This window comes from Salarias fasciatus, chromosome 12 (assembly GCF_902148845.1).
Source record: "Salarias fasciatus chromosome 12, fSalaFa1.1, whole genome shotgun sequence".
Taxonomy (NCBI): domain Eukaryota; kingdom Metazoa; phylum Chordata; class Actinopteri; order Blenniiformes; family Blenniidae; genus Salarias; species Salarias fasciatus.
Window position 1 is genome coordinate 25,359,942 of NC_043756.1, and position 27,812 is coordinate 25,387,753.

At 51.7% G+C, this 27,812-nt stretch overlaps 3 protein-coding genes across 4 annotated transcripts; 1 reads left to right on the top strand and 2 right to left on the bottom strand.

Annotated features, from left to right (window-relative positions):
• Positions 1-1,322: 1,322 nt before the first annotated feature.
• Positions 1,323-5,396, top strand: LOC115398668 (peroxisomal NADH pyrophosphatase NUDT12-like). The gene is made up of 8 exons (XM_030105566.1): positions 1,323-1,365; positions 2,169-2,400; positions 2,537-2,804; positions 3,426-3,696; positions 3,767-3,934; positions 4,150-4,263; positions 4,332-4,531; positions 4,609-5,396. The coding sequence occupies exons 2-8, from the start codon at positions 2,195-2,197 to the stop codon at positions 4,717-4,719; spliced, it is 1,338 nt and encodes a 445-aa protein (XP_029961426.1). The 5' UTR covers positions 1,323-1,365; positions 2,169-2,194; the 3' UTR covers positions 4,720-5,396.
• LOC115398667 (interleukin-6 receptor subunit beta-like) lies at positions 5,275-11,008 on the bottom strand. 2 transcript variants are annotated; one of them, XM_030105565.1, is made up of 15 exons: positions 10,746-11,008; positions 10,369-10,479; positions 10,120-10,228; positions 9,905-10,038; positions 9,696-9,820; positions 9,382-9,544; positions 9,225-9,307; positions 8,602-8,803; positions 7,607-7,804; positions 7,412-7,510; positions 6,717-6,857; positions 6,510-6,635; positions 6,286-6,367; positions 5,953-6,034; positions 5,275-5,870 (listed from the first exon to the last, which is right to left on the bottom strand). In XM_030105565.1, exons 1-15 carry the CDS (start codon positions 10,819-10,821, stop codon positions 5,547-5,549), a joined length of 2,055 nt encoding a protein of 684 aa, XP_029961425.1. In that variant the 5' UTR covers positions 10,822-11,008; the 3' UTR covers positions 5,275-5,546. The 2 variants fall into 2 exon arrangements, with proteins under 2 accessions (XP_029961425.1, XP_029961424.1); XM_030105564.1 differs by having other exon boundaries at positions 5,275-5,873.
• Positions 11,009-11,395: 387 nt separating this feature from the next.
• On the bottom strand, positions 11,396-22,208 carry LOC115398581 (protein HIRA-like). Its single transcript, XM_030105421.1, has 25 exons — positions 22,016-22,208; positions 21,218-21,280; positions 20,935-21,045; positions 20,727-20,817; positions 20,346-20,440; positions 20,117-20,212; positions 19,783-19,943; positions 18,783-18,950; positions 18,573-18,686; positions 17,840-17,910; positions 17,651-17,756; positions 16,791-17,012; positions 16,612-16,697; positions 16,322-16,522; positions 16,078-16,221; positions 15,776-15,995; positions 15,266-15,370; positions 15,020-15,168; positions 14,786-14,947; positions 14,567-14,625; positions 14,267-14,372; positions 14,067-14,189; positions 13,815-13,978; positions 13,639-13,727; positions 11,396-13,443 (listed from the first exon to the last, which is right to left on the bottom strand). Exons 1-25 carry the CDS (start codon positions 22,050-22,052, stop codon positions 13,327-13,329), a joined length of 3,060 nt encoding a protein of 1,019 aa, XP_029961281.1. The 5' UTR covers positions 22,053-22,208; the 3' UTR covers positions 11,396-13,326.
• Between the last annotated feature and the right edge of the window lie 5,604 nt (positions 22,209-27,812).

Consider the following 27,812-nt stretch of genomic DNA (forward strand, 5'->3'; position numbering starts at 1 on the left):
CTGGGAGTTCATGAAGTTTGTTTTATGGCAATTGCTTTCCTGTAAAAAAGAAAGCACTGCTCCAGCCATGTGGTCGAAAAACTACAAACAGAACATCTTAAACAAGACAGAAAACTAAGCAGAGAGAGTGGAGACCTCAACACTCGATGAGGAAAAACACAAATACCGCAAGACGAAAACAGCTGCAAAGAATTGATCAAACTCAAAGGTCCACCACAAGAACTATCGGGGCTGGATAAACACAACAGCTGACCGGATCTGAAACCTGACGTCTACATCCCAGGACAGCGTCTACATGCGGCCATCCAGCTAAAACAAACAGATTGTCCCCCAGCAACCACCTCCGATTATCAGTCTAATCAATCTGAGAGAAATTATTTAATTTAATGAACAGAGACAGGAATATATTGATGAACAGCTGGACGGATGGATGGACGGATTCTGTTTAAGCACATCACTGGTTTCAGTCTTTGTGTTCTGACCTAAGAGCCTGTAAGCAGGTGTAAACAGTAAATCTGTGGTCGCTGTCTTTGTAAAAGAGGTTGGACTTCGTCTCTAGTTTACTCAGCCTCAGACACCACAGGTCAGAAACTACCAGGAGACTCAGATCAGCTGCTGAAGCTACAGAGTCAGCTCCTAGTGATGACATTTTTTGCTCTCTAAAACAAATCAAAGCAGTGAAACTGAACCGCAACAGTGTGTATCTGCTGCCACCTTGCTTCAGTGCTGAGGCCAGCAGATTGTCTCCAACAGTTTCATGTTCCATGAGTTGAATGGTTTCATTGATTTTTTTTTTTTTTTTTTTGAATGAAAAATTAAAAGATAAATCTAATTAATTATGTGTGCATCTGTCCTCCTCCACACAGTTACACCACAACAACACACCTCTGAGCAACCACACACCTCCACATACAACTGACCTCTACAAAACTGTGTGTGTGTGTGTGTGTGTGTGTGTCTGTGTGTGTGTGTGTGTGTGTGTGTGTGTGTGTGTGTGTGTGTGTGTGTGTGTGTGTGTGTGTGTGATCATTTTAGATCAGATATTGGCACACATATTAACAGCAATTCAAACCAATCAATCAATTGATGTTGAGATTTTATTTTGTCATTTGAAAAAATGTTTGTAAGACATTCGACTCAAGTGAGGGATTTAAATATTTACCGAAAAAAAGGAGTTGATGGATTGCTTCCAGGGCATAAGGATTCGATTTGAGCAGAATAATTCTGGGACGGTTCACACACGTGTCAAAACGAACCAGTGGAAACTTCAGAATTCCCATTCCCGTGGTGTTCCGTGAAGGCAGCGCAGCAGTACGGGACCACGTGACCCTTACACAACAGGAAGTGGAGAGTACTGACAGAAAGGTAACGCACGCTTCTTTTGACCTCCTGTTACCTGAACACCATATGTGTGTGTGAGTGTGTGTGTGGACTGAAGAGAGACCTGGTCCGGGTCTGCTGAGGGGTTTTCTGAGCTTCATTCCAGATCTGCAGTCTCAGCGTAACAAACAGAAGCAGGTTCCAGCTCCTCATCAGTAAACCAGTCAGCAGGCTCTCTGTGAGTTTGATATTTCCATCAAGCTCAACCAATAATCTGCTTTTATCTGCTACACTCTGTGTTTGGGTCAAACAAGCTGAGGAAAACAAAACAATCAACTTTCTCTTTAATTCAAGATACATTGAATCAAATGCAGTTGCTGGAAATCAATAGTCACAATGTAAAGGAGGGCTGTATGAAGTGTTGAACTGTGTACAAAGTGAAGTGTAGCTCTCTGTAGTGGACCATTGATCTGTTTCTGACAGTCTGAGCAGGTCAAGGTTCATATCAGACTCACTGCTATTCTAATGAAGGGAAATCTGTTCTACTGCAGTAGAAACTCTGTGAATCACTGGGCTGATTAACAGTGATTCAGTCTTATTTCTATTGCACAGAATACTACACAGTCATTTCATAACAGAGAGAAACCACACAAAACCACCACAAGAGCAGAGGAGACGGGAAGAAACCTGCACAGCCAGACTCAGAGGAGACTTTCTGCAGAACCAGACTGAATGTCTGTCCCGTCTGGTCGATAGGGGAGAAAACGACAGAACAGACAGCTGTGATACACTCGGCCTGCATTAAGCTGTGTTCTTGAAGATCCTCTGTGCTGTTCAACACTCTGCAGGCGGCTCTCGAACCCGGGCTCCCAGGATGGCCGACCTGCAGCTGAGTGCAGACGAGGAGATGGTGGAGAGGCTCCTGGACGCTGCGGCCAGAGGAGACCTGGGTCAGGTGTCCTCCGTGCTGTCCCGCGCCCCCTCGCTCATCGACCGGACGGGGAGCCGCGGCTGGACGGCGCTGATGTTTGGAGCTCGTAACGGACACTACGACGTGGTGAAGGAGCTGCTGGACCGCGGGTACGAGCGCTCCGCTCAGCTTCCTGTCTTTCACTGGCTAAATTACATTTTCTGATCGCTTCCTGACTGCAGAAGCTCGGTTCTGACACTTGAGATGGAGCTAGTGACACTGAGTTTCCACTATTTCATCTCCAAGTTGTGACAGGTTCTCAGTCAACGCCTCTTCGCAGACCGCCTATGATATTTCCAAGTTCTGGGGCCACGGACACGTCTGCAGGCTGCTGGGCCGGACAGACGCTCCCGGAGAGAACTACTTCGGCAGGGAGACGCTGGACCGGCTCAGCGCGAGGAGGACCGACCAGGCGTGGCTGGAGGCCAGGCGGACGGCGGCCGACACCGTCTACCTGCTGTTCTCCAAGCTCAGCCCCATGGTCAGCACGTCCTGCAGGCGGCAGGGAGGGCAGGTGGGCGAACACACTCCGATCAACACGCTCAAAGAGTGTTCAGTGAAAGCAGGAAGTACACAGACCGCTTTCCATAGTATCTACCGATAGATACTGGCTTTTTTTTCCTCTCAAAGCTGATTTTTTCTTGCCTCCTGGTTTGGAATGAACTCTCACTGTGAGGCTTAGCTGGATGTTTTTGATTTGACTTTTCTAAAAAAAACAATGAAAAATAAGAAAATTACTCCAAATGAAGTCGCTGTTTATTTTTAACATTTTAAATCAAACTGTGTAAAACCTCTGCAGCACATAAGGTGGACTGAATGAGTGTTTCAGGATAGCCTGCTCTGCTGTTTCACTGTTTAATGAGTGTATTCATGACTTCCTGCCTTCACACACACTTCTTCACTAAAACTCAGCCGCCTCCACTGAATGAATCCACTGGTTTGAGCCTGTCCTCGTGGCTTCTTTCATTCCATGTATTGAACGAAGACGTCTTGGTTTCTCCCTCACATCACCGACTGGTGGCGTCCCTCTACCTGTGGTTAAAGTTACATGATCAGATGTTCTGAGCGGCCCCTCCCTCCCTGCCGCGACGAGGCCAGGCTTCATAACCATCGCCAGTGTTTGTGACTGTTTCAGCCGGAGCTGCGGCTATGTCGACTGGGACACGACGCCGTGAAGCCTCTGCTCCAGAAACCGTCCACTGTGCTCGTCTTTCTGGGAGTGGAGAGGACCGACCCCCCCTCCCCCTCCCGCCAGGCGGACGAGGCTCCCCGGGACCCTCCGGCCTGGTTTGCCGTCGGCACGGAGGAAGACGCCGACGAGTTTCTGGCAGGTGGCGGAGAAGAGAAGCGCCTGTTTCCGCGGTCGTCCCACCGAGACCTGCTGACGCTGAGCGAGGACGAAGCTGGTGAGGCTCCTCCCCCTCCCCCTCCCCCTCCTCTCGGTCTTTACTGTGTTCTCTTCCCCCCCCCCCCCAGGAGTGGTGGCCCAGGCCCGCTCCGTCCTGGCCTGGCACAGCCGCTACAGCTTCTGCTCCACCTGCGGCGGCGGCACCCGCCTGGAGGACGGAGGATACAAGAGGAGCTGCCTGAACGCCGAGTGCCCGAGCCTCCGGGGGGTCCACAACACCTGCTACCCCCGAGTCGGTACGACGCCACACACACACATCACATTTACCAGATCTGGAATCTCAGTCCAGTTCAAACCAAATCTTGGAGTTATTCCTTCTCACTCAGTGTAAAAAAAAAAAAAAAAAAAAACCTCGGACACACAAACGGACAGACGTGTTCCTGAGCGCCGGACTCTGCAGGCGTCTGGTTGAGTGATGAGGAGGAAAAGCCGCTGGCTGTGTGTGTTTCAGACCCGGTGGTCATCATGCTGGTGATCCATCCTGACGGACAGCAGTGCTTACTGGGGAGGAAGAAGATGTTTCCTGCTGGGATGTTCTCCTGCTTGGCTGGATTCGTTGAGCCGGGTACGTTTATATGAGGTGAAAGGTTCCTGACCCTGACCCTAAGTCTGACCCTGACCCTGACCCTGCAGGGGAGACCCTGGAGGAGGCTGTGCGGAGGGAGACTCAGGAGGAGAGCGGGGTGAAGGTGGGCCGGGTCCAGTACGTGTCCTGCCAGCCCTGGCCCATGCCCTCCAGCCTCATGATCGGCTGCCTCGCCATCGCCGTAACGACAGACATCCGAGTGGATGAGAACGAGATCGAGGAGGCCCGCTGGTTCTCCAGGCAGCAGGTGTCTCAGACGCCCTCATTTCCAGCTGAGTAGAGTAGAGCAGAGTGCTGACGGCCGCTGCTTCCTGCTGTGTCCAGGTGATGGACTCCCTCCTGGACGGAGCCCAGCGCGTCCTCACCGTTCCTCCCAGACAGACCATCGCTCACCAGCTCATCAAACACTGGATTGGGATGAACGCCAACCTGTAGCACGAACCTGAAGCTGCAGGTCGAACCGCCACACTCAGCAGACCGGGACTGGGAACTCGGATCGGGGTTCCCCTCCGCCCGACTCAGAGAGCGGCAGCAGATCCCAGCTGGAGGCTCCAGAGATTCCGAGAGAACAATGATTTTAATGGTGCTGAAAGTCTCCGTTTCAGCTTTATTCTGTTTTTATCCAACATGTCCATCAGTTTCGTGAAGCTCAGGTTGAATCTGATCTTCACAATGTTTAATGTGCAATAAGTCTCTGAGATGAAGTTCAACCAGTCATTAGATCATGTCACAGCTTACACTCTGGAGTGTTTTCTGTTTCCATTATGAAGATACAGTCCTGAATGATCAGGGAAGTGTTTTAAAGATAAACTGGAGTTAAAGTTATGAACCCCAAACACACACTCCTCCAGCTGAGAGTCCTGCTGAGTGTGTTTCATATTCTCATCTCTGTTGTTATTCATAATACCAGCTGTTTAGTTAAAAAAAACTATTCCATGCTAATTTCTTTATTTTCAGGACAATAAATCACAACTTGTTTGACATTCCATTTAATTTTTTAATCATAAAGCGACATGTATAAAGATATGGAGCCACAAAGCTGCTACAGGACCACAGAAAATCCTCCACTACCACTGAGTTTCCAAAGATAAATGTCTCCAAGAAGGAGAACAGATCCAAAAACAAAGATGCTTCTGAGCAGAAAAATATATTTTTTTAAAGTCTCCAAAAAGGAAGTCTTTGTGAGTAACTGGAATTACTGCAGTCTGTTCTGACACTGGACAGAGTTTGAGCGCCGCGGCTCCGGACAGACAGTCTGGTCTTCAGTGGACGTCTGGTCGGTCGCTCTGCTCTGGGTTCCTGTAGTCGGCCTCACAGACCAGGTCCGAGCCGTCCGTCTGTCCTCCCAGGAGGACGGAGCTCATCAGATAGTCGGAGCTGCAGATCACCTGGTACCCAGCGGGCAGATGGGCCGGCTCTACCCGGCCCTCCCCGGGGGTCTGGGCCCAGTGGGGGTCCGGTTTGTGTCCCGGGCGGCTGGCGGTCAGCGCCGGGTCCTCCAGCAGACGGGAGCTGGGACTCACCACGATGAGGCTCCCAGTCACCTGGAAGCCCCTGAGGTCCAGGATCTTCCTCTCGGTCAGCTTCTGCTGGAGGCGACAGGACGTGATGCGTTTTGTTGGAGATTCTTCTTTGAAGGTTTCTGAAAACTGGGACAAGCTGCCTGACCTGAGAGCCGGGGTCCTCCGGCCAGCGGCACGACGTGCTGTCCCGAGGGTCGGAGACGGGCGGGAAGCAGTACGACTTGTACCTGCAGGACCAATTCAGAGGGTGAAGAGACGGGAGCAGTACTCCGCTCACATCCTCTCAGGGTTAGATCTTAGGTCTTAGTTTTAGTCCAAACTATCAGCTCCACCACACAATCAGCATTCCTGCAAGTGCACGTTTTGGGCTGGAGAATCAACAATCAGACTAAAACTCCAGCTTTCATTTCACATGAGCTGAGCTGGAACCACAGAAGGTTCCTCCTGCCCTCATCTCCCAGCAGGAACCAAGACTCACACAGTCCTGGACAGGACGGAGACGATGAGCAGAGACAGGAGCAGCAGGAGGACACACACTGGAGTCACCAGCAGCTTCTCATCTGCAGAGCACACACACACACACACACACACACACACAGTCAGATGAAGCTGCTCTCAGTGTCAGCACCACCCGCCAGCCTCCAGAGCGGCTACATGTTCCCCGTGTGTGTGTATGTGTGTGTGTGTGTGTGTGTAACACACCAAAGTGTGTTTTCTGCTGGACGATGTGTGTGGAGGAGTCGTCAGCCAGCAGGTGCAGGGAGTACTCGGTGCTGGGCGTGAGGTTGGAGAAGGTCAGCCGGTTCTGATCGGGCCAGATGGAGCGAGCTGCAGAGGAAGGCGGGTTTTAGAGCATCGCCAGACTCGGTGTGTGTCGTGGGAAAACCTCACCTGGGCCTCAGAACCTACTCTGGGTGTGGCGGTCTCCCTTCAGCATGGCTCTGTAGCTCTCCACTCTCATCGGTCCACGCTTCTGTTGCCACGCCCACATGACCGTCACGCTCGTCTTATTGAAGCTCACAACCTTCAAACCGGCAGCCTCCACCAGAGCTGGAAGACAGGAAGACGACCTTTCTTCCTCTCAGGAACATTTCTCCTTTTTTGCCTCCATTTTCAGAATTTTCTCTTTTTTTTTTTTTAACTTATTTTTTATTTTGAACATTCAACGTACATACATCAACAACTTGCCACAATCATTATATTCACTCTCAACAATCCCTTCACTGAAATATATTTTTCTTTTTTTTTCTTTTTTAATAAAAGTAGGAAAGTAAATAACAAAAAAAAGTCCTAATAAATAAATAGATAAGCATATCATCCTCACAGCAATCAAAATAAATAAATAAATAAATATATAAATAAACAAATAAACACGTCAATAAATAAAATTAAAAGGGGATCCAACAATCAGATGTAGCTTCAATGACCCACACATTTGCGTATCAAGAAGTCAAGACTTAGGGATGCTCATCCTACATCATTGCAATATCAGAGGTATCACAGGCTTCCATCTCTTCAAAAAAAAATAATTTTCTGTCTTTTCAGGTATTCTAGTGTTCCCCCCTCCTCCTCCTATCAAACCCTGACCTCCCTCATCCCCGTACCTCCTCGCTGCACACTGGCAGGCAGAGACTGAGCAGGTCCACACTGCTGCTTGTAGACGGGGAACACCGAGACCAGGTAGGGCTTTTTAGGATCAACATCTGAGGAGACATGATCGATGGAGCATTTCACCCTGGTGAGCAACTGAAGAGGGAAACACGCGTTAGACCAGGAACCGGAATTCATGCCGTCAGCACCTCGAATGACGGCGGACGTGTCGAAGCTGCTGACTGCAGACCAGCGGCTGACCGCTTCACTCTCAAGTCGCCACAGGACGGCGTAATGGCCGAGAGGAGGGGCAGACGGCAGGCCTTCAGGGCATCTCCACTGGACACGAAGGGCTTCGTCGCCCGGGCGAAGGCTGGAAATCCACAAGTGTCTGACGGCGGGGAGAACTGCGGGAAGCAAGGAAAGTGTCACAACACCTGTCCCCCTTTCACAGGTTCAGCTTCATTTGAAGGCGTCTCTGCCTGACGTCTGAACTGGGAGTTGCTGCTCCGTCTCTTCCTCTTCTGACACAAACCGGACAGTCATCGTGACGAGACGCGGCGCTGCTTTACGTAACCTTCGTCCTGCCGGTGTTTACCGTCCGCAGGCAGCGCACGGCCCAGCCAGCCAGTCTCAGGTTTCTGTTGTCTGACTGCAGAACTCCAACACGATGTGAACTGCTGGACGGCACCGTGGAGCAGTGGATAGCAGCTTCACACCTGAGGAAAGCTGTTCTCGCCTCTAACCTGCTGCTGACCAGACCTTTAAGTGTTATCAAGTGTGACGTTTGTATGTTTTCTTGCATGTTACTCCCACATAATAAATTACTGTTGATTATTCATTTTAAATTGGGCATCACAGAAAGTCTCTTTCTGTAACAAAAAAAAAAAAAATGGCATTAGCTGATTAGCTGTGGAACCACAGTGTTCATCAAGGATTCCTGCTCAGGCACTGCACAGGGCGAGAGACACGAGGCCCCAAGCCAGCAATTGTTTTTTAAGGATCCATAGACATGAACGCTAAATGAAGCGACCGCTGTATAACAGTGAGCTAAAGGTCCCTTCCACTGTTCAGCTTCGGACCTGCAGCCTTGTAGCCAGCAGTCTTCAGCTCCTAGCAGTGTTTCTGTCAGCTGGACTTCAAGCAGCACTCTGGAGATTCTTTAACATTAATGAGAAAGACAGAAATGAGCAGTGGTACCCACCGCTGTGTCCCTGGGGGTCAATCTGGACACGTGTGGCAGGTCCAGAGCCGGCCGTGTTGAAGGCCGCTACAGTCGCACTCCCGTTGTGCTCTTTCACTGTCAAGACCGCCGTTTCTCCAGTGACGTTGTGAGTCAGTCCGCCTGGACTGTAGCGCACCGTGTAGCCGAGAACGCGGAACCCCGCTTCAAGTGAGTCCAGAGGCTAAAGAGAGCAGAAACACTTCCTGACGGTCATTTTGTGAATAAATGTTATACACATTTAGCTGGAGGGTCCATCGTGTGTGCAGCGCACCAAGAGGACCGAGTCGCTGACTGTGACGGGGGGAGTAAAGCGCCGAGGGACAAGAAAATACCAGTTTCAAGAGATTATCAGTTTCCCAGGCCTGCTGTGGTCTTGGAATGTTTTTGAGACAACTGAGAGCAGTTAAACCCTCATAGCGTCTTCATGCATGACAGTTGCTCTATTTTTAAACTCGCCTCACTCTTCTCACCTCTCTATCACATTTTGCTATCTGAGTCGACTCAACATCCGAACACAAAATGGTGAACACGTCGACATGTCGCAAGCTGCAAAACGTGTTTTCACTGCTGGTCACGTCACGGCCCCGTTGTATCCGACACACCTTCCACAGGAGACGGAGGAGGAGTGATCCATCAGGGTGTGTTCCCTCCACTCTGTAGCAGACCTCAGGAGCGCTGGACGGCGCTGCAGGACAGACTGTGGTCAGCAGGGTTTCTCTTCTGAAGTGGCCTCAGCTGTGTGTGGAGGAAAACCTTCACCTCTGTCCCGGGTTCTTTCGCTGGCGTCGGCGCTCCAGACAGTCCAGACGCCGCCGGATGTGGTCCTGCAGGACACGGCGGCGCTGTAGACGGTGAAGGGCAGGAGGCCTTTCATGACGTAGCTCGCATTCTGATCGGCACTCACAGGAACAGAACCTGGTGCCTGCAACACAAAAACCACAAGACTGAAACCGACCTGATGTTTGGGTGGTTCTGTGCAGTGTGGAGATCCCGCCAGGCCGCTCTGGACCTGGACCTGGACCTGGACCTGGACCTGGACCTGCAGACCACAGCTGCCTCCAGGCCTTTCTAACCTGAGTCCAGACGTGGGTGTGGTTGAGTCTGTGGCGAAGCCTGCAGCTGCCGTCAGCGCTGCTTCTCCACGACACCAGCAGCGAATCCTCAGACAGTGGGGTCAGTGAGGGTCGGGGGGGCTGGACTGGGGGGCCAGAGCAGAGCAACAGGTCAGAGTGACTGTGATACAGCACCGTGTCGGACCTTCAGGCAGACAGACTCCTCTAACCTGCCTGATAGAGAGTCACAGTGCGAGGCTCAGACCACGTCTCGGCCCCCGTCTTCAGGCCTCGGATCCTGGCGCTCACGTTGAAGGTGGCTGCCAAGTTAAAGATGCCGGGACAAGAGAAGACTTGGTCTTCACTGAGGAAGCAGAATGAGAAGACAGTGAAGATCATCTCAGGAGATGGGGTGGGGTGGGGGGTGGGGGGGTGAGCAGCGGACCTGGTGAAGATCAGGGATGCCGCAGACTCTGAATCCAGACTCCAGCCGCAGGTCATGGAGGAGTCTCCAGACTCAGACTGGTGGTAGGAGCACCACATGTTCAGATCCCCTGCAGGAAGACAGCTTCACGTCATTTCACACATCTCCACCGGACACATGAACTTATTTATCTATTTATAAGGTTTCTATATATCCAGAATTGACTGTTATTTCCTGTCGGGGGGAGGGGGGGGGGGGGGGTGTTCTCACTCTGCACTGATGAAGGTGATGGAGGATCACAGTCTGTGGGCTCAGTCACACACACTCGCTGGTTTTCCCCACACAGCTTCAGCTCAGACTGGATCACTTTCACCTCGGTAGCTTCAAAACAAAGACCGGAGCTTCTGACAGGTTCCGACTCTTCATCACACTGTATCAATCTGGAATCTAAACGTTGCTGTATCCTCTTGATGATATACAAGTTGTAAAACGTAGAAAAATCTTAATCCAAATACTCCACAATTTATCCTGAAACCCGATCAGTCACGAATAGTACACGTAATACATGTTCTGAATGTTTGACAGGATGTAAGATCTAAATAAATGTAGCTGAACATGATGATAAATGAAGTTTTTAAAGAACTTACCAGAAGACAACACAAACCTGTGGAGGCTCAGCACTGCACAGGTGATACTGGACAGCTTGAGGAAGAAAACAGCCATTGTGAGGAATCAAGACAAGACTATCTGCTCCTTCCAAACAGCCTGAACATCCCCAACGGCATCTGTCCTTCCTTGGAAAGTGCAGAGAAACCCTTGAGAGTGAGGGCTGAACATGTAAGGAGGAAGTGAGGCAGTACAGGAAGCTGGTCATGTCAGATCGCTGCAACACCTCAGTCTGAGAAAAACATCAAAATTCATCTGAAAGGAAGCAAGAAAACGATAAGATCAAAAAGCAGAGCTGAACCCTGAACCCTCTGAGCCCCATCAGAGTGGGGTCTGGACCACCTGGACCGTCTGAGAGGGGTTACAATAAAACACTAACTGAAGCTGAATTGCATTTTTTTAATAGAAATTATAAATGGACTTGTTACTGTTGTGTGTGTGTGTGAGTGTGTGTGTTTGTGTTTTCCAGCTAAGCGAAGAGCAGCCATGTTCTCTTATTGATCACTGATCAGTCAGAAAATGACCCCGAAGCAAAAGTTCAACTCATCAGTTCTTTTTTTTTTAATAGAAAACAAACAGAAAACGCTTTTAGTAAACATCTAAAAATGACTAACAGCAAAAACAAAAAAAAAAAAAAAAAAAAAAAGAAGAAGGAGAAAGGGAATTCTGTACAGGTGAACAAAACGTGCGCTTGTTGAAACGGAGCTCGAAGCAAACAAAAACAGACTCCGGGCGCCCAGCTGCTTTCATGCTGAGCCCGGGAAAAGTCTAGAAACGGAGGTGAAACGAAGCAGGTTTCAATCAAACACAATCAGCCACGTGATTTCTGAAACAACTCAGACGTCGAGAGGCGCCTTCAGACACGCGCTCGCTCGCTCTTCTAGTCATCTTCTTCTTCTAGTTGTCTTAGATTTTCCTGAAACGTTGCTGCTTCCGGGCCAACCTGCTCCGTCGACAGAGTAAAACAGAAAAGGTTTTACAGTTTCATGATCATAAACTCGGACAAGACGCCGTATCATGTCGCTTTAGTTCAAGTTACAAAGGTGAGACCCACCACAGCCTCTAGTGGTACAAACTGGTACTGCAAGACCGGGAAGGCTGCTGAGAGTTATAGAATATTAGAAACTATGTTCGGTTCAACGCAGACGGCTTCCTGCTCTAAACGTCACAGCTGAGCTGCTCGGACCTGGATGAACTCCTTCATCGCAGCGGCCGGTCGGCGCCTTCACGTTCGAATGTGATTGTCTCAGAGCTTTGCTACCGAACGTCCACACTGAGAGTTTCAGCTTTGAAGAAGGGGGGAACCCGGTTTGAATCCCTGATATATAAAATCTAACCAAGTCTGCACTGCGAGAGCTAAAACTACCGTCAGAGTGATTCCCGCCCGTGTGAAGTGCTTTGTGCCGCCTGCCTTCAGTCCGGTACCGTGATCTATTGGCTAAAACGTCAGAACAACGTCCGTCACATCAGAGAAGCAGTGAGAAGCACACACACACACACACACACACACACACACACAAGGACGCGGCAGCACTGACTCCTGCTCCTCACTGCCACCGACGGTCCACATGGCGAGCAGACGCAGCCAATCCGTCATGTTCTCCCATCCAGCTGATCACAGTGAGCACGGAGTGTTTAGCGGGGCGACGGGATGAAGGCGCTCCCCAACAAGTCCTCAAAATATAGGTCAGGAAGTATTCTCAACAGATGATTAACGCCTGTCAGTGAAGACTGGAGCGGTTCAGGGCAGTGAGGAAGGTGTGGCGGTATGGAGAACCGTGTCATGATTTCTGAGCGACGGGCTCGGCAGTCCAGAGTTTTCAGGCGCAGCGCCGGTGTGACGTGGTACTGATCCTTTTCACTGTGCTTCCAGTCTGATCCCTGTTAAACTCCTCATATTCTCAGAACTGTTCATGATTATCAATTGGTGGACTGAAAATAAACTCATGATTTTATGAATTATCACTAATATATTAAAACTATTAGTTTTAAGTCTTTATTTTTCCCCTCTGGAGCTGAAATTCTCTGGTTCCAGTGACCAAAATGATGAAAACTCTTCTGCCGATGGACCATTTCCTGCTGCACTTCAGGCTCCCGTCCACACCGGGTTCACTGTTATCAGCGCAGATTGAGGGAAATATTTGTGAGTTGCTGGTTCAAATCCAGTCAGAATGAGAAAAACTGAAAGATCCCCGACGAGTTTGGAGGAAATCTATGGACGTGGCCCCCTGCTCGTCAGTCTGTGTTTGAAGGCAGAACTTTGGTACGAGTACATCGCTCCTTCACAGCCGTTCTCGTTCCTCCAGCTCTGCCCAACGCTCCACGAGTGACCGGACTGGAGGGGGGGTGGAGGTGCATAGCTCAGAAAAAAGTCCGCGTCGAGAGGGAAAAGAAAGCAGAAGAGAGCTCAAATTCATATTCAAAGGTAAAAGAGAAGGCTTGTCCGGTGTGAGTGGCGGCACTGAGTGTCCCAGAGGAGCTGCGAGGCGACGCCGGCCCTCAGGGTTCCTCCGCCGCGTCGCCTGAGCCCAGCAGGCTGTCGGCAGCCTGCCTGCCGCGCTGTCATTTGCCGCGGAGCAGCTCCAGCTGGTCCTGGTATTCTGTGAAGAGTCTCTGGAATCGGAGATTTTCCCCGATCACAGGCAGAACCTCCCTCAGCAGCTCCCGCTTCCGGAGACCCTGAGGACAGAGGACAGAGGACAGGCGGCGTTGGAAGAGCTCATCCTGCATGATGAAGACACTGGGCTGCTCAAATCAGTAAATCTTGCAGAAAACGGCGTCATCCAGGGAAGAATGAGTGTGAGGAAGACTTGAAACCTGCTTCCGGAACAAATCTCTCAGATAACTGATGGAGGATAGAAGGAGAGTTGTTACCAAAGTGGCGGGCTCCCAGGATGTGACGGCTGACTTGTGGACCGGACCCAGCAGCTCCTTGCACAGCTCTCGGAGGCGGTACTCCGAGCCTGCGGGGAAACGGAGAGGCGGTGAGGAGCGTCCGGCCGGCGTGATTCACGGGGGGCCAGCGGGACCGCGCCCTGCGGACTCCGTACCTTCCTTGACGAGGAAGCGGGCGTAGATGAGCAGCCAGTAGCGGTACTCCGGAGCCGACTGCAGCGTGAGGGCGGAGGCCAGCTGGTTCTCCAGGAAGGCCAGCGTCATGCTCTGCTGCAGGTGGTGGGCGGTGGAGGACAGGCGGGACGCCAGCCGGCCGGCACTGAGGCACACACGGGGCGAGAGGTTAGTATCAGCAGGGGGGGGGCCGAGCCGGAGGGGGGAGGGGGGCGGACAGCAAAGAGTCTCACGTGAGGTTGCGTCCTTGCATGATGGCCAGAGGCCCCGAGCACACAGGTGCATCGTGGGTCGGCAAGCAGCTCCTGAAGTCAGCGCACTGCAGCAGAGAGTCTCCCTTGTCTGCGATCAGAGTCCTGGAGGGAGAAGCGTGTTGATTAGAGACGGACGGAGGAGACGGACGGGCGTCCAGAGGCGTCTCCTCAAGTCTCACCAGGTTCCCAGAGACGAGCTGAAGCAGTAGGACTTCCCGTTGGACAGGCCGATGACCGGGACGCCCTGCTGGGTCAGCAGGGACTGAGACACCGTGGTGTCTGTGCCTGCAGGGACAGAGAGACGGGCGCCGGCCAATCAGCAGGCAGCAGAGCCAGAGCGCATCCTGATGGAACCCGAACCCACACCGGTGTGACGGTCCGACACACACACACGCCGAAGTGCACTGACACACACACACACACCTCGTACCGTACCGACACCACTGCACTGTGGAACTGAAGCTTCTCTGAAGGCTCACCTGATAAAATAGTCAGCAGGGACTCGTTCTTCACCAGAGCCTTCTGTTTGTGAACATCCCTACACACACACACACACACACACACACACACACACACGCACACGCACACGCACACGCACACGCACACGCACACGCACACGCACACAGGTAAGGTGGTTAATGTTGATTCTGCGCAGACAGCTCGGAGTCTTCCTGAACCCGGCCGCTGGGGACACTGACCAGACGGACAGCGTGGCGCCGGCGGTGAGCACCATGACGAAGTGGGCGGAGCAGTGCAGGGCGGACATGGGCGTGGCCATCTGGATGGCTGGGAGGAGGCGCCGCCCGCAGGAGGAGAACACCGACAGCATCCGGTCCTCGCTGGCCACGGCGAGCACCTCGCTGTGGAGCACAAACAACACCGAGTCACTCATCTCCCTCCTCGGTGATCGTCCCTTCACCAGCGCCCCCTACCTGCTGCCTGCCGCCAGCACCACCGAGCTGGGCAGCAGTGTGTTCCAGTCCCTTCCATCTCTGGAGCAGCGCAGCTGGCTGAGCTTGGACCCGGCCACCGCCGACACCTCGTTCTCCACCTCCACGAACACCGACGGCTCCATGCTGACCTGCACGGCGGCGGCGGAGCGCCTCGGTCAGCGGGACCCTGAACACCGCGCTGCTTCCATGTCTTACCGCTGGGAGCCGGGAGCGTTTGGGTCCTACCTGCAGGCTGAAGGCCTTCTGGGTGCTGGGCGTCTGCAGTCTGAGCGCCGCGGCCGGAAGAGGAGCAGTCGCCCTGCTGCTGTCCCGCTCCACCGGAGGAGAGATCTGGTGGAGCGGCGGGGAAAACGTCACGTCTCAACGAACAGGAGTTTCTACTGGAAAGCTCTTTGAGCTGCAATCGCCTCCTTTTAAAGGTTAAACGTTCTTTATGGCTCCAGAACTACTTGACTTGACAGAAAGTCACCATTATGGTCAAAAAAGATACAGAACCCTGGTCTAGATGGAACCACAGGTTCTCCTTTCAAGATTATAAAAGTCAATTCTGTTCTTCAAGTTAGTCCCCTTTGCCAACTTTTTAAAACATTTTAATGAGGATTTTAGGAGAGTCGCTTGTGTGTTCGAGCAGTGTGTGTTCGAGGCCTCAGCCCTTCACTGCCAGCAGTGGGATTTGAACCTGCGACCCTGTTCTCTAACCTGTGTCTGCTCGGCAGCAGGATCAGCTGAGTCTACCTGAGTTAAGGTCTGCACCAGAGAGGCGGCCATCTTGTCCTTTCTGGGCCGGCCCTTCTTCCTCTTCTCCACCACCTCGCTGCTGTCCATCATCAGCTCGGGCTTCCTCTTGCTGAAGCTCAGGTTTTTGTTGATGGCGGCCATCTTGTCCTCGCTGTCGCTGCTGGTTTCGTCCTTGACCTTGCTCTCTTTCAGGGCGCCGCCGCCGTCTTTGGGCCTGCTGGAGGAAAGAGACGGCGAGACGTGATCAGCGCCGAGCGTCGCCCACGGCTTCGCCGCTTCACCTGAGCCGGGTCAGTCACCCTTCCAGAGGCGCGAGTCCAGCAGTGGAGGCGATGGCCGCTGTGACGCCTGGAGTGGCTTTTGACCTCTCCGTGAACCTGGAGTCCAGAGCCTTCATCGGCTCGATCTTGGAGGCAGAGGTGAGCAGCAGGCTGGACTTCACCCTGGAGGGAGAGAGAGAGGAGTGAGCTCTGAGCGGAGGAGGTTGGAGGAGGGCGGAGGAGGGTGGAGGAGGGCGGAGGAGGGTGGAGGAGGGCCCCGTACCCGCCGCTGGGCTCCTCCAGGCCTTTAGCAGTGCAGTTGGGCGGAGGCGAGGTGAGCATGGCGTCCTGGTTAGGCCGGAGCCCCACGGAGGGCGCCTGACCCGGGCTGGAGTCCGAGCTGAGCTGAGAGGCCAGCTGGTTGGACATGGAGGAGCCCGACGGCAGGATGGGGGCGCTGTTGAACAGCGCCGGGGAGAAGTCCCTGCAGAGTAAGAGGAAGAGGACAGAGGACCGGGGTGAGTGGACGCTCTCTGTTAATGGACCACGTGGACTGCGTGCTGCAGTTTTCACCCTGTGTCCAGCTGAGCGATGCAGAGCGGCGTGATCCTCCTCCGGCCGTCCGCCGTCCTCGTCTCCACCTGCTTCTTCAACAGGTTCTGCAGGAAAAGTCCAGCAGTTAGCCGCTGCCGGCACAGAGGTCCGAACACGGCGCGGGAACCTCCGGGGGCGCTCCACCGGACGCCGCGTACCTTTCGGATGTCCTCCAGAGACTCCCCGTTCATCACGCTGTTGAGTTTGGGCGCGGCGGCCTCGGGCCCGGCGCCGCCCGGACCCGAGCTGTTCTGGGCGGAGCTCTGTCGGTCCTGCTGGTACTTCAGCATCTCGGGGTTCTCGATGATGGTGGTGGAGAGCTGCGCCTCCGTGTTGGTGATGGCCAGACTCTTGCCGTAGATGTTCTGGTGGATGCTGTTCTGCAGGGCACAGAGGGGAGACCGTCAGGGTCCAACCCAGAGGTCAGGACCCCGCGGCCCTTCAGCCCTTCTACAGCGGCGCCGCCAAGCTTTTCAGAAGCGCGTGGCGGGCGTGGACACTTATCAGCAGGAGGTTCAGCCACTGCGGCAACAACAAGTCAACTGCGACGGGGTTTTCAGGACAGATAAGTAAATGAGGCTTCAACCGACAGACACACTGCCGACGACGACTGATCCACGACAATATGGTGCTGATTCCAATACGAGCCCAGAGCAAGGACAGAAAATTGAGACATACTTGCTAAAAACTGATGGAAGTGACTCCACCTTTCAGGGATTATGTGCTCAAACAGATGAATCAGAGATTTGTCCCTTCATGATGTCTTGAGGGGAAAAGTAACATTCAAAATCCACCAACCTCAATAAGAACCAGTCATAACCAGTTGAATATGAAATATGTATTAAAGAACACATCAGACAAATGAAATCCAGCACTACCGCGGGATTTGGAGAACCTCTGACACTGATGAGAAATTGTTGAACGACCATATAATGTTTGACCTTTAAAGTTCAGAAAAAGCAGAAGAGAAAAAAAAAATATTTGAATCAGAAGGACTCTGCTTCTGATGTGTTCTTACCTTCTCCTCCTCGTTTAGAGGGTCTCCCAGTTCATCCAGAGAGAAGTCCAGGTAGGCCACGGTGCCGTCCATCGAGCACACCAACATCCCCAGACCCGTCAGAGTCCTGGCACACACACACAAACGCACACACACACAGTTCACAACAGCGTGACCACACGGTGAACATGCTGGAGGATCTTCACTCACCAGGAAATGTCCATGATGGATTTATCAAAGAGATCATGGATCACCACCAGAGGGCGCTTCAGAGAGGTGAGCTGAGGAGGAACAGAAGAACATTTTAAAAAGAACATTCTGGAGCAGATAAATACTCTGTTTCCACCATTAAACACACCTATGTTAAGATATTACAGGATAAATTCACAGTAATGCTGTGATTGTCTTCTGGTTATTCTGTATGTTTTTCCAAACCCTCCTGACAGCTTTCATATCTCAGCTCAGATCTCTGTGCTGTGTCTGCTACTCTTAGGAAATTGTTTAACAAAAAAAAAAATCAAAAAAAAAAAAAATCAAAGCAAATCCAACTTTTCTTTGGCATTTTCTAAATTTGCTTGGTGGTTTGGCCGGATTTTATCCTCCTGGAAGCCGGTTTTGGCCCACGGGCCTTATGTGTGGCACCTCGTTTCTAAGTTGCGGCCGTCATATCCCCCAGAGCGACCGTGGCTCAGCTACATGAAACACGGAAGGGCTGCCGACTGTCCACATCACATGAGGCATGAAGTGAGGGATGATTTGTTTGCTGACCGAAGGCTGTTTGTTGAGCATAATGTTCACACTGGAGCTGGGAAGTTCTCCATTATCATGTTAACATGTGCTCAGCAGCACGTCTCAGGAAACATCAGCTCATCTCAGACGAACAGAAACAGAAAGCTGTCCTTCAGAGATCCAGCTGGCCACGTCAGATAGGAAGGGAACTGACCCAGACAGAGAGGGACCGGTCTTTACTTCCAACGGCGCAGCAGCAGTACGGACAGCTGGGTTTGGGAGAGCTGCCGTTCTTCTGCTTTTTCTTGAAGATCTTCGGGTTGAATTTCTACGCAGACAGAAGACGACGACATGAGAGGACGCCACGTGTGAGCCCCGAAGCAGGGAGACACCCGAAACACAGCTGCAGCTGTAGAGTCCTTACCACGACGGTGACGGCTTTCCGGTGGCCCACGAAGTCCATGTTGGTCTTCCAGCCGTCGCGTTCCACGATCTGAGCCGTGGGGCCGGAGTTGTTCATCGCGTGGGCCGACACCAGGTACTGGCCGTCCGGAGACCAGGAGAGCCGCAGGACGTGGGTGGTTCCCCCACACTGAGAGAGACGGTAAGAGCACAGCCAGTCCAGCCAGTCAGGCCCGCCCCGTTTGCATGACCACAGTTCAGGTGGAAACCCGGGCCGGGGCGACGCCATTCATTACACTGACTTTATAAACATGTGGATGTGGATCAAGGTTTAAAGGAATTTTCTCTGGGAATAATAAAGTATTTCTATTCTAAATGTCAAAGTTGTCTGAAAAATGCTGAAAAAGAAGGACGAAACTGAAATCAGATCCAAAAACAGCTGGAAAATATCCGAAGCTGGTCATAAAACCGTCTAAACAGTTCTGGCTCGTGTTTTAAAATCACTATTCGTGGTTTTGATGAACAAACAAAAACTAGATCTTATGATGCATTCATGGAGTTTTAACTACAGTTCAGAATAGTCAACATTTTATTACATTGAACCTATTTTTGTACCTGATTTTAACAGTTTTGTTTCTCTTTTCAAGCTTTTTTTGTTGACAGTTTGGAAATTTTAGCAGTTTTAGCAATTTTACCTCTTTTTAAACAGTTTTTATGCTTTTTTTCCTGCCATATTTCATTTTCTTATGTTAGAAATTGTAGACGTTTCAGGTTTTTTAAGCTGATCTATCATTTTTTTCCCCATTTCTTGTGGGTTTTGCTATTTTTCCCAATTTTACTTGAACCTTTTTTGAATCCCTTTTGAACAAAGAGTGACGAATCATATATTAATTTAAAAATGAGCTAAATGCTTATTCACGTATCATGTCTTGAAGGCTTTATGGAGCCAACACAGACGTCGCCGTGGAAACACGCAAAACCAAACGCAAACAATGCGTTCTCACTGGAAACGGCTGCTGTACCTCACTGAAGGGTTTGGTGATGTTGGCCTCCATCTGCCAGTCCACCGTCCTCCACACTTTCAGGCTGTGGTCATCGGCCTGGGAGGCCAGGTACTTCCCCACGGGGTCCCAGGTCAGGCCTTTAACCAGCCCCGTGTGTCCCCGCAGACAGGTCACCATCTCTGATGACACACACACACACACACACCGCAGGTCCGTCAGCCAAAACAAACACAACAACCCACCCGCACGGTCAACAGATCTGTGTATCGTCCTGGTTTCCACTGAGGATGTATGAATGCTTACAAACTGGGAAAAAATGAAAGAGGAGCGTGCTGCTCGCTCCTGCTGGTACCTGGGAATTTGCGAGCGTTCCAGATGACGATGGTGTTGTCCACACTGCAGGAGGCCAGCCACACGTCGTGAGGAGACCACGCCACGTCCATCACGTCTGCGGAGGCAAAGGAACACCTCAGATGACACAACGCCCACAGGAGGGCGAGGGCGATGGTGTGTGTGTGTGTGTGTGTGTGTGTGTGTGTGTGTGTGTGTGTGTGTGTGTGTGTGTGCCGTGCTCGTCACACCTCCAGTGTGGTTCCTCAGGATGGTGACACACCTCCACTGCTCCACGTTGGCCAGCTTGCTGCTTGAGCCGAACACCGTGCTCGGCCCAATGAACCTACGGTGACAAACACTCGTGACACACTGAACTGATAATCACCAACAAATATCAACCAATTGATCCTGCTTCATTTTCCATCCCATCGTCTTCCAGGTCAGTGTGTGCTGTCCATGTTAGATCCCCCACAGTCACCATGTTTGACATGAACTCTCTGGTAAGATGAAAGGCTCGGCACCAAGTTGCCACAAACTAATTCTAAATGCAGAGTTACAACTAAAGTCTAAACAGCAGCAAGCTGTGTGTGTTTGTGTCACTCTGTCCTTGTGTGTATATGTGTACGTACGCCGCTCTCTTCCACACCATGACCAGCTTGTCATCTCCTCCCGATGCCAGGTACAAGCCGTTGTTGGACCAGCGCACACAGTTCACACAGGCTACAAACACACACACACACACACACACACACACACAAACACACACAGGTCAGGAGGCTCTTTGACTCTTACTAAGAAGCATGAACACCAAGTGTGTGTGCTCAGAGGAAGTGTTACCCAGGTGATTGTCCATCTGGCAGAGCATCTTGGGAATATTTTCATTCTTCTCATCCTCCTCTCTCAGGACAGGGGCCATGTTCCAGATCATCACTTTCCCAGAATCCTCCCCTGAAACACAAATCCAAAACCATATGTTTGATTATATTTCCACAAACAGACTATCTATTGTCTCAAAGAACAACCTCTCCATGTTAACTTCACTGTTCTTAAGTGTGTTAGGCAGCAGTTAGTCCTCTGTTAGACACCCCAAGAGTCTCCTGACACAGGCTGATGATCTTACCTTGTCCACCGGTGGCAAACTTTGTCCCATCGGGGTGGATGTCCACAGAAAATATGGGTTTGCCTGCCAAATACAACCAGACCTCACGTCAACAGAACAGAAGCAGTCCGACACCATCTTCATGAGATGACAATGAGACTGTGCTGCAAACAGTTTCATCTGGAATGTCTCTACAATCAGGAACACGTTGACCTCTTGCATGTCACAAACAACCCCCACCCACCCCTGCAAGCTCTCTGACAGTGGAAGTGAAGGTCCTGGTCTGAACCTCCACCACATCTGGAGCACTTGGATGTATGACTTTGTCATGACAACCTGTCTGCGACTCTCGGTTCCTGCAGTCTATTTTCTCCTTCTATCATCCAACCTCCAACCAGGACAGCCTGTGAGTCTGGTTCTGGAGAAACTCATCACTTCAGAGTCTGGTTCTGGCTCTGGTAGAAGTTTCTTCACAGGTTTGGGAGAAACAACGTCACATGATTGGCAGAAGTTACTTTCCAGGTTTGGCAGAAGTAACTTCACATGTTTGGGCAGAAGACGTCACTTGTTTAAGGGAGACCCCGGAGTTAACACTGGGGAAAGCCAAAGCCGGTGGCTAGCTAGCCCGCTAGCTAAGGTAACCCACAATAAGTGTGCGTTGATGCAGAAATGGAGCAGAACAGACTGGGTTCGTGCGTGGCTGCGAAGTAACGCACGTCTCTGACAAGTGTTGATCACTAAACTACCACGCCATCTTTATCGAGGCTCCCTCTCGACAACAAAAGCCCAACTTGCTCGGCAGATTCCGGCACAGCTTACCGTTGTGGCTCACCCAGCTCGGCTTCAGCAGCTTCATCCTGGCACACTACTGTCCACACAAACATACACCTCTCCAGAAAAGTCGCCCCTTTGTCTCAAACTCTGCCCGACACTTTGCTGCTTTTGTAATCCATCCCTGCAGCGGGCAGCATCTCCGAAGGTCTCCGAGCCGATCTGCAGGCAGAACGGCGGCAAGACCCGGACGACTAACGAGGGGGCACCGAGAAGCAAACTGCACGGCGGCAAGACCCGGACGACTAACGAGGGGACACCTAACTGCAAACTGCACGGCGGCAAGACCCGGACGACTAACGAGGGGACACCGAGCTGCAGGCTGCGCAGCACAGATATAAATATAATTTATTTGAAACAATCAACTAAAGCATACAAGCATGATGTGTTGGTATTCTTCTATCCGTTGTTACACTGAAACGGGCCTCTCGGGGATCACAAACAACGTACAGAGTCATACTGACACCTACTGGAACCAAGGGGAACTGCAGATTTTTATGGACACCTGACCTGGAAATAATGATTGGAATTTCTGATTGGTTGGACATTTTCTAGAAACATCTCAAGAATAACTTGGGGAGTAATAACCAGCCAGTAGCGTCAAACTGTGAAACTTATATATAATCTAAATTTCATCCATAAAATCGTTAAATAGTGAAGTTTCGAACTTTGACATTGGTTGGCTGGTGATTCCAAAATGATTCATGGGAGCATTCTTTGAAATCTTCAAATCAACAGAAAATCCAGGCATTGTCTCTCATTTAAAACATTTTATGACATGTTTATGTCTCAGTTATGATCATCAAATTGATACTTAGTTCTACAGGACAGTCTATTCACGAAAGAGCGACTACTATTTCAGGTGTCTATAATAACCTGCAGTTCCCCCTTGGGTCCAGTAGGTGGCAGTATGACTCTGAATGTTGTTCATGATCCACAGGAGTGTTTTTTTTTTCCTTCCTTTTTTTTTCCAGAAGTCAAGTACCGCTGGCTGCAGACGTCCACCAGTGCTGTTGATTTAGGAATCTAAATCTGGGAGGCATTGCATTTTCACTCACTTGTGACTTTGAAATTCAATTGCTGCCAAATTCTTCACTGCCATGATAAAATCTCTAATCTGTGTTTTCCTACAGAGAAACAGTCGGACAGTTTTCAAAAACTTCCACCTTTGGGAGGTGTTCTCAAAATAATTTCAGTGGCTCTGAGCAGCATTACTGTGTAAACAGACACACAAAACTACTAAAGTTTTCCATTTTCACTTAAAAACGTGGTGTAAATTGGACCTTAATCTGTTATCTGTTCAGACATATTCATATTCATTTCTGTATTCATTGAGCTGGTTTCCCAGCTGAGCTGAGCATTGTGTTTCTCACGGACTTTTACAAAGCCTGCTAAGGGTGGAACCTGAAAACTGTCAACACTTCGTCCTGACACACTACACACTTTGATGTCCATTGCCTCAGACTGCAGCCTTGTGTGTTTGTGTGTGTGTGTGTGTGTGTGTGTGTGTGTGTGTGTGTGTGTGTGTGTGTGTGTGTGTGTGTGTGTGTGTGTGTGTGTGAAGGTGCATGAGAGGCCGAAAGCTTCAACAGGGGCGAGTCAGTAACCTGATCTGAGAGTGAATTAGTGGTTCTCTCTGCAGACGTTCTGCACATGAACCCAGCTGTTCCCATCTAACACCTGTCCAACCCTAAAGGCTCTTTCTCTCCAGAACCATTCAACAGTGAAAAAACACAAAATTTCACATTGATTCCAACAATGAAAGTTGTAAATCATCTCCTGAAACTACAGGCGAAGTGTCTATCATATGGAACATGAACAAGAAACTCTTTCAACTAATCAGTGTTCAAACCAAAGCTAATCATTGAAGATACATCCTGTAGCTGAACAGACCAAACCACTGTCTCAGAATTGGTGACATTCTGGGTGAGGTTACTTCTCAATTTCCTTAACCTATGAAGGAAATGTCTGTTTGAATTTTCATAAGAGCTGAATTTTATTGATGAAAGAAAAGAAATGTTTCACCTGAATCATTGTTTCAGCTGCTGTCAGATATATGACACTGATAACTTCTGGCCTGTTTTCCAGCCCATAAAGCCTTCTTTATCTCAGGTACACACAGAACCAGTTCAGTCGACCAGGGAATAGAAAGCAGCTGGATTCAGGCAGACAAGTGAAGAAAACGATACATAGAGCTGTTGACCGGGACAAAAAGAAAAACTCTGATGAGAAATTATATTTTTCTGCTTTCACAATGCAAACAATTATTTTTAATCTTATGGATGTTCTGATGCTGAGACTGATAAGCTTCTCTGATACAACCCAGAGAGAGTTAGGTGACTTTATCTGCAGCAGGTAGATGAGAGAGCACGACTGATGTCTACGGTTTGGAGATTCTTTAATATTAATGAGAATTAGTAGTTACTGGATGTAACTCCAGTTCTACGAGTAAGTGCGTGCCCTCCTACGGGCTTCGCTAGTGGCATAACTCCATCTCTGTCCAATCCACTAAGACCAACAAAGCTCAACGCACCAATCCCCGACGTGCGATGGCGCAGCGCCACGCCTCTCACCTAGAGTACATAACCTCGCGCTACAGCAAACCCTTCTTCTGACATCAGTAAAGCAAGGGAAGCAGACAGCTTGGCCAGCATGCAGGCGGGCACGCACTTACTCGTAGAACTGGAATCACATTAAGTAACTACTAATTCTACTTCGTAAGTGCTAAGCCCACCTAGGAGCTTTGCTATTGGTACTCACCAAGGCGAAGGCCGTAAGTCGATGAATGTACTCTCAGCTGGCCTGTTGACGGGATTGATGCACAAGAGAGAAGTAAACAAACCGTACGTCCAGAACGGCCGCAGAACTCCCGAAGGATGAGGCGGCCATCCAAGCGACGTACAGAAGCATCGCATCAGCGACACACACACGCCGGCCGGGAGAAAACCACAGCGGCAGGTGGGGGGGAACCTCTGGCCCGCAACCCACACACAGGGAGTGGCAGTGAAACCCAAAAACGGCAAGCGGCATAACTCCTGTCTCTGCAACACCATCAACAACATCCGCAGGCCGTGGCAGAGCAGAGCGGCGGGAAACCCTGGTCCGCAACTCCACCCGGGACGCGGCAGTCGGGCACAAACAGCTGGTCTGTGGTGCGAAAGCCAGCTGTGCGCTGGACATAAAGACGCAGGGCCCTACCAGGGCACAGCAACCGCAGCTGTGGGTCGTCCCCAGACGAGCCAGGCAGGGAGTTCGCAGGGAGCAGGGAGATCACTCGCGACTGGAAGTCTGAAGTGATCATCTTAAGATGAAAGGCCAGGTTAGGCCAGAGGTGCACGAGTTCCCCATACTCGCTGAACACCATGTAGGATGGGCAGACCGACAAAGCGCAGAGATCCCCGACTCTTTTGACGAATGCTAGCGCTAACAAGATGGCGGCCTTGAAGGAGAGAAAGCGGTCCTCCGCCTGCTCCAAAGGCTCGAAGCGGGGTCCCTTAAGACCCTCCAACACCACGTGGAGGTCCCACAGAGAGACCACATGCCTGGGGGGTGGCCGCAGCTGACACGCCCCACACAGACACCACTTCACAAGCGGGTGACTGCGTGCAGAGAAGCGGCCGAAGTCGACGTGGCCCACTGCAATGGCCGATGCAAACACCACCAGGGTGGACACAGCGCGGCTGCTGTCCAGCAGGGTCTGGAGGAACTCCAAAACTCCACCAATGGCGCAGGAGACCAGGTCCAAGCCCCTCTCTGAGCACCACGATGTGAAGAGCTGCCACTGAGACCTGTAGGCCTTGACAGTAGAGAGGGCCCTGGCATTCTGGATGGTGGACACCACCGCTGGGGGGAGGTCTGGTTCCACTAGTCTCACCCGCTCAGCCTCCAAGCCAGGAGCCTCCCGCCAAGGAAGGGGCAGGATCGAAGGGCGCCCCCTGCCTGCTGCAGCGTGTCGGGCCCATCAGGAACCGGCCACGGGTCCCCGACCGCCAGCTGAACTAGGTCCGGGAACCACCGCGCACTCGGGGTGTCCGGAGCCACCACGATCACGTGGAGACTGTGCACCCTCACCCTGCGCAGTAGCAGGGTCAAGAGGTGGACTGGAAGGAACACGTACAGGAGGCCCGATGGCCAGCTCCTGTATGTGAAGGCTAGAGGGGGTGCGTCTGACGACCTGAGCGAGAACCAGAGTGGGCACTGTGCGCTCTCTGCACTGGCGAAAAGGTCTGCCATTGGGGGTCCAAACCTGCGCCACAGTCAGGCCGCGACCCACGGGGACAGGCCGCACTCGTCGCAGAGTGGGCCTCCCTGGGACATCCTGTCTGCACTAACGTTGAGGACTCCGGGCACGTAACGCGCTCTGAGAGATGCGAGGTGCCGGTCCGCCCACAGGAGGATCTCCGCCACTTTGCGATAAAGAGGGGGAGATCAGGTCCCCCCCTGCCTGTTCAGGTATGCAACCACCGTAGTGTTGTCCATCCTGACGAGCACTTGGCTGTCTTTCAGCCTGGCTTAGAAATGGAGCAGGACTTTCTGCACCGCCGTCATTTCCAGCACATTGATGTGAGTGCGAGTCGAATCCCAAGCACTTCTCACCACGTGGTGATCTAGGGTGCCTCCCCATCCTGCGAGAGATGCATCCGTGAACATTTCGACGGGATGCGACACTCAGCCCAGGGGAACTCCTTGCAGTAGGAGAGCAGGATCCATCCAATAAAGGAGATACTCGTGTGCTTGGGGCGGGATCTGGAACGTTCTGTATCCGTCCCGCTTCCCCAAGCAGCGGAGGCGTGTAAACCACCATTGCAGCGTGCGCATGTGTAGAAGGCCTAGCCGGACCACTGGGTGGGCCACGGCAATCAAACCCAGGACGGTCCTGATCAATCGGACCCCGACCAGGGTTGCCGTCATTGCAGACCTCAGGGTCGAGAGAAGGGAGGTTCATCTCTCCTCGGAGAGGCGGGCCATCATGGAGAGCGTATCCAGCTCCAACCCCAGACAAGCCATGCTCCGAGCTGGGGTGAGCGCGCTCTTGTGTCAGTTCACCATGGAGCTCGATGTGGTGCAGGACCTGGGTTGTTTGCAGCACAGCCTCCTGATGAGAGGATGCCAGTTTGAGCCAGTCGTCGATGTAAGTGAGGATCCTCAGACCACGACGACGGAGGGGCTCCAACGCTGCTTCAACACACTTGGTAAAGGTGCGAGGAGCAAGAGAATAGCCGAAGGGGAGCCGGTTGTATTGAAAATATTTGGTCCCCATGGCGAAGCAGCGGAAGGCTCTGTGCCTTCTGAGAACAGGGATGTGGAAGTAGGCATCCGTCAAGTCGACCGAAGTCATACAGTCCCCAGGTCGAATGCTCTCCAGGAGGTGTTTAACCGTCAGCATGCGGAACCTGATGGTGGCTATGTGAGTGTTGAAAACCCTCAGGTCCAGAATGGGTCTCACACCCCCACTTTTCTTGGGGATCAAGAAGTAGGGGGAATAAAAACCCGAGTGCGCCTCTGTCGCGCTCAGTTCCGTGACCACACACCGGTGAGGAATGAGGCTACTTCCGCTTCGAGAGCGGCTGCCCCCGCAGGGCATGCGAGCCGCGTACGAAGGATGCCGTTGAAGAGAGGCGGACGACAGGCAAACTGCAGGGCATAGCCGCTTCTCAGCATCCTGAACAGCCAGGGAGAAAGAGGTCCCAACAGAGCACGCCACGTGTGAAACCGGAGCGTGACTGGCTGCACCACGGCCTGAGGGGACGGCCCACCCCCCACCCGGCCTCGGGAGACAGGGGGC

Bases quoted from the DNA above. Each gene is read 5' to 3' on its own strand.
- LOC115398668 (XM_030105566.1), top strand. From the start codon at position 2,195: ATGGCCGACCTGCAGCTGAGTGCAGACGAGGAGATGGTGGAGAGGCTC. The intron at 2,401-2,536 runs GTACGAGCGCTC...TTCATCTCCAAG, and splicing joins AAGGAGCTGCTGGACCGCGG to TTGTGACAGGTTCTCAGTCA. The intron at 4,264-4,331 runs GTACGTTTATAT...CTGACCCTGCAG, and splicing joins GGCTGGATTCGTTGAGCCGG to GGGAGACCCTGGAGGAGGCT.
- LOC115398667 (XM_030105564.1), bottom strand. From the start codon at position 10,821: ATGGCTGTTTTCTTCCTCAAGCTGTCCAGTATCACCTGTGCAGTGCTG. The intron at 7,805-8,601 runs GTGGGTACCACT...TGCTTCCCGCAG, and splicing joins TGACCCCCAGGGACACAGCG to TTCTCCCCGCCGTCAGACAC. The intron at 7,511-7,606 runs GTGCTGACGGCA...ATGTCTCCTCAG, and splicing joins CACGTCCGCCGTCATTCGAG to ATGTTGATCCTAAAAAGCCC.
- LOC115398581 (XM_030105421.1), bottom strand. From the start codon at position 22,052: ATGAAGCTGCTGAAGCCGAGCTGGGTGAGCCACAACG. The intron at 21,281-22,015 runs GTAAGCTGTGCC...TGTATTTGGCAG, and splicing joins GAGCTGGGTGAGCCACAACG to GCAAACCCATATTTTCTGTG. The intron at 13,444-13,638 runs GTAACAACTCTC...CTCTGTCCTCAG, and splicing joins CCTGGGAGCCCGCCACTTTG to GGTCTCCGGAAGCGGGAGCT.